Source organism: Nothoprocta perdicaria, unplaced genomic scaffold, assembly GCF_003342845.1.
Source record: "Nothoprocta perdicaria isolate Ctin4 unplaced genomic scaffold, notPer1 scaffold_21, whole genome shotgun sequence".
NCBI classification, from domain to species: domain Eukaryota; kingdom Metazoa; phylum Chordata; class Aves; order Tinamiformes; family Tinamidae; genus Nothoprocta; species Nothoprocta perdicaria.
In genome coordinates this window covers 2,916,743-2,921,626 of record NW_020455316.1, presented here as the reverse complement: position 1 = coordinate 2,921,626, position 4,884 = coordinate 2,916,743, and the positions used below count along the sequence as shown (strand labels likewise).

At 49.3% G+C, this 4,884-nt stretch overlaps 1 protein-coding gene across 1 annotated transcript in view; it reads left to right on the top strand.

Moving 5' to 3' along the window:
• Positions 1-4,884, top strand: part of SLC35A1 (solute carrier family 35 member A1) — an 11,466-nt gene that overhangs the window by 873 nt on the left and 5,709 nt on the right. Inside the window, exon 2 of the mRNA XM_026038405.1 lies at positions 1,475-1,652. Coding sequence (XP_025894190.1) covers positions 1,475-1,652 — 178 coding nt within the window. The remainder of the gene's footprint in view (positions 1-1,474; positions 1,653-4,884) is intronic.

The following is a 4,884-nucleotide window of genomic DNA, read 5'->3' as shown; positions in this document are numbered from 1 at the left end:
GCTTCCCGCCCGTTAACGGCCGCTTCCCGCTCGTTAACGGTCCCTTCCCGCCCGTTAACGGTCGCTCGGGGCGCGGGCCCCGCGCTGCGCTGCCCAGCGGTTGTGACTCCCCGCAGCCGCGCAGCGGTCCCGGCTGCGGCGCCGCCGCATCTGCCTTTCCGTTCCCGAGCTGGGGCTTTCCCCGAAACCGGCGGCCTCCGTCAGCGCGTGGTGCCCGTGCGGGCGGGCTGGGCCCCGCTGCCGAAAGGAGCCGCCTGAAAAGCCTGCCCAGCACGCGGTGCTGGCGGCGGGAGCTCGGAGGCGGCTGCGCCGTGTCCCGGTGGTTACCCGGATCCCCAGACCTGGCGGGATCGGCGCTTCAGAGGAGAACCTGCTGCTGCTCTTGTCAGAGGAGTTGCTGTAAACAGGCGTTAAATTTAATATCCCATTCAGTACCGAACACATAAAATCTTGATGTATTATAACCAAGGGACCCCATTAATGCTGTTTTACCGCTGTCAGATACARCATTATGAACTGTATTTTTTTATTATTATTATCTATGCATCTGTACTTGTTTTGCATATTATTTTCTTTACGTAAACCAGGACGGGGTTCATTTCATTTCCTGSTCTCTCTGCCCTTGGATTCCCCCTGCCTCCGTAATGCAGTCCGAAGTTAATTTTAAAATGGCCTGTAACTTCTAAGTCTTTTCTAAACATCCTTAGTCCAAAACCTAATTGGCTCTACCTTTTTAAAGTGGTTACTGACGTGGATAAGATTTTTATCTACAAGGAAAGAGCTAATTTAAATAATTACAGCAGCAGGATGTATTAACTGTACCTCGCAGGAATATCATGCAACGGAAGAGTTCACCGCCTTGAAAGAGAAATGGACCAAATCCTTACACACTGGATGCAGCAATTCCTACCCCTGCTACATGAACAAAGTTGTTACCAATCTGCCTGGAGCGACATTCTGTTAGCTCATCGCTTAATCAAGAGGGGAGCATAAACTTATGCCAATTAAATTATGGTTTTTTTTTAAGAATAGTCAGAACATAACAGATGATGCCATAAAGATGTCACTGAAYGAGCATCCATCCACCAGGTGCTATATGTAGCAAAGAATAACTCCTCTAATTTGTTAAAAAAAAAAAGAAAAGGCTTTGTAGACACTATTCACCAAGTTACACTGGSTGTTCACGAGATTTCTGGTGTTTCAGGCGGTGCTTTAGCACCAAGAAGTTGTGCTTGGTTGGGCACAGTGCATGGGCACTGTTGTGTTTCCCAGTGTGGACGTAGCTTTTGCTGCCCTCTGACCGCATGKGCTGCCTCATCATATACTGGGATGTGCAGGACTGATGCCCTTCTGTACTGAAGTTGCAGTTTGCTATCATGATAGCACCTGGAATAATCCTCCAGCTGGAGGGTGTCCCATTTCAGCTGCTAAGTGAAACCGAGGGCCCCGCTGAGCTGTCCCTGTTCTCTTGCAGAAACCGTGAGCTTGCCCTTCAAGCTGTACTGCCTCGCGGTGATGACGCTGGTGGCGGCCACGTACACCGTGGCGCTGCGGTACACGCGCACAGTGCAGAGCGAGCTCTACTTCTCCACCACCGCCGTGTGCATCACCGAAGTTATCAAGCTCCTCTTAAGCGTGGGCATCTTGGCCAAGTAAGTGCCTGAGCGCTCATCCGTSTTTTGGGAATGAACCCTTAATTCTAGGCTGAGAGCCGCAGGTATCCAAGCTCCAGACAGGTTTGCATGCCTAACTGGAGGATTGTGTTCTGGAGGGGCTGTTTGAGAGCAGSTCGGGGAGCTTGAGAAGCCTCCTCAGCTGAAACTGCAGGGAACGCAGCCTGGTACCCAGGTGCATCCTTCCTGCATGTTCCCCATGTGCCTGGAGGGGGGTCAGCGGGTCAGTGGGGATCCCCACGGCTACGCTGGGTCCTTAGGTGGAAGCTCGACAGGGCTGCTGCCTGCCGAGCTGTGGACAATGGAAATGTTCCTGCTAATAAATTTCCCCCAACCATATTAYGGGCAGACAGACATTTGCTGCCTCCCTTAACACGGGGAGTAGAAGTTGAAGGACAGAGGGATATCCGGGATGCCACTCGGGACTAGTGATTGTGCCCCTGTGCACACCCAGGGAAGTACGGAGGCTGCCAGCCATGGAAGCAGCCTCGTGCTCCCAAAGGGCACATTTCCAACTCCCAACACTTACTGTTTTGGTAGAACTTGCTCTTTCAGGGTCTCTGCTWCTCGCTTTGGTACATCAGAAGGCCTGTCTGTTTTGCGGTAGAAAATCACGAGCTCACATGGGGTATTTCTGTTTCTTATCAGATCTTCTGGACATCAGAGGGGTGTTTTACTTGCAGCTGAGCAGCTGAGGAAAACTTTTAAATATCTCTCGTTGAACATAATGCATTAGAAGAGACGAGTGTGAAGGATGCAGATTCGGAAGAGCAGTTCTCTATTTTTCATGTGCATTGTAGGCTCCTCCTGTATTGCGTTTTCATCACTCCCCTCTCTTCCCGGCTAGTCTGGTTTCCCTGTGGTCCTTGTTTTCTCYGTCTCCCCAGGCTTTGCCGTTTAGTTGCAGGCCTTTGAAGCAGGAGCTGCGAGCAGTGTTTGGGATAGGAGGGCGCTGTGCAGAGGAGAACAGATGCTTTCTGTCTCGCTTCCTTCCCCAGGGATTYGTAGCATTCTCTTTGTTTCTGTGCGTGCAGCTGGGCCTCCAGCTGGCCCTTGTGCTGGAGTATTCCCATCTTTTTCACCCATGGGTCGACAACTGGTTCCGGGCTGGTTGCTCTGCTCTGGGGCTGTTGTCTCYCGTGAGTATTTCTTGTGTATTGACAATTGAGTAAGAGTCCTGTCACTTAAAACAGGACTAATGTGACTGACCTGTCTTGTTAGCAGTTACAATGTCTATTCTGATCTGGCCAGCTAGTCTTTTTTCCAGTAACGGGGAGAGAGGGTCACTCCCAGACAGCTGCTTTCTTGGCTCTCGTGGCGGGATGTCTCACTTGCTGCTGGGCTTCGATTCATTCCTTCACTGCCTACGTGTCCAGAAGGCTGTTGCTCAGAGAGCTTCTCAGATGAGGTGGATTCTGCTTAATGCAGCAGAAGACCCTTCTACTCTTAAACTTGCCTTCTCCACATCATGTATAATTTAGTATAGGCAGCAAAAACTGCCTGTTTGCTGGTAAGCTCCCATTTTAGGCCAGTTAGGGATACATTCACAGTGCAAGTTCCAGCAGAGTTTCTTGCCGTATCAGTGTGACAGCTTGCTTTTAAATTTCTAAATATTTACTTTGTCTTGTGTGAGAGGAGGTACCTTGGTAATTAAAGCTATAAGACAGTCTTTTTGTTTGGTACAGTTGGGTACATTTTTATTGCTGAAACAGCCAGCGCTATTATGGTAACACACGGGACCTGGAGGAAGTTGGATTCTCAAATTGTTCCAGCTACAGCATTTGTTTTCTTAGGCACTCTTTCCTTGATGCCTTTGCTGTGTTTACTTTCTGGGTTTCTCCTGCAGGGTGTCTTGAATGAATGAATGAGTGAGTGTCAAAAGATTGTTTTAAGCTGTGTCATTATTTATTCAACTGTATGCTAGGGGGAAAAAATCAACTTCTCATGTTTGCTTAAAGTTTAATTGACCATTTGGTAATTAGGCTTTTTTTGTTCCTGGATGATATCCTTATTTCTTAGCAGTGGATCAAGAGAAACAAAATTGTTTTGCAAACACTAGTTTCAACTTGAGCTTTTTAAGCAAATAYGTATTTAAGTTACAGAAGTGATTGCTGCTGGAATCTCTTCCATATTCAGACCTGTGAAAAAATCGATTTTCCAAGTCAACTAAAAAGAAACGTAAAGAAAGCTGAATTCAAGCCAGATCAGTTTGACTTCCTCAGTTTGGTTTCGTCTTTGGGCCCCTCATGGTGTAATATAAGGTACAGACCCAGAAGATTTTCTGTAATCCTGAGTAGACCTAGACATGATCTTGGCACTGAATTCAGCTTTCAGTTAGAACTTGTGGTAAGGGCATGTCCCAGAAAGCAAAGACAAGCACATGGTTCCTCATCCTGTTTCCCCAAACGGGAGTGGGAACGGTGCTCACTGAGCACTCCTGATTCCTCCCTGATGAAATCCCAGGGCAGACGTCAGGCAGAACCAGCTTTAACTGCTGCTCTTTGAGTTTGAACGTTGCTTTTCTTACTGACCTTCATCTCGCAGCGGCAGCAGTATGAGAAATTAATTGAGGAGTCAATAAGCCGAGGACACTAATGTGTCTTCTCTGCAGATCCTTGCGTCTGGGTTGCCCCTGGAAGCTGCACGTTGTCTGGCAGAAGTGTCAGCAAATGTGGCCCCGGGCAAAACGCACCCTGGTAAGGGTTAAGACAGAGGTCTGCTTGTGGTCTTGTTGGGCAGCGAAGTGCAGGAGACCAAACTGGCCTCTGCTGGATGCGCTCCAGCTGATTGGCTTTGGGCAGGGGCAGCTGCAGAGGGCGGCCACGCAAAGCAGTCTCCCTGAAAAAAGGAGAAAAGGAGAGGTGTCCTGGGCATCAGRCACGGAGCAAGGCACGAAAGGAAAGTTGGATGGGAAGGATCAGGAGATGATGGAGCCCATAAATCTTTGGAAAGGCAAAGTTTAAGAACGTGCAGCAGAGTCAGGAGGAATCGGGAAGAGGGTCCACAGGAATAGGTGGCTTGCCCAGGAGCCTGGAGGCCTGGGATGAGGAAGGATCATAACATTTGCATATTAAGAGCTTGGGCAGGTAGATGAAGGTGCTTTTGTGGGAGGGTGGCGTATGAGCRAAATGCATGGAATCAGCCTGCCGGGCTCTGAGGAGGATGTGAGCCCTGTGTGTGTTGCCTGGAGGGGCAGGGGACGCCCGAGGAG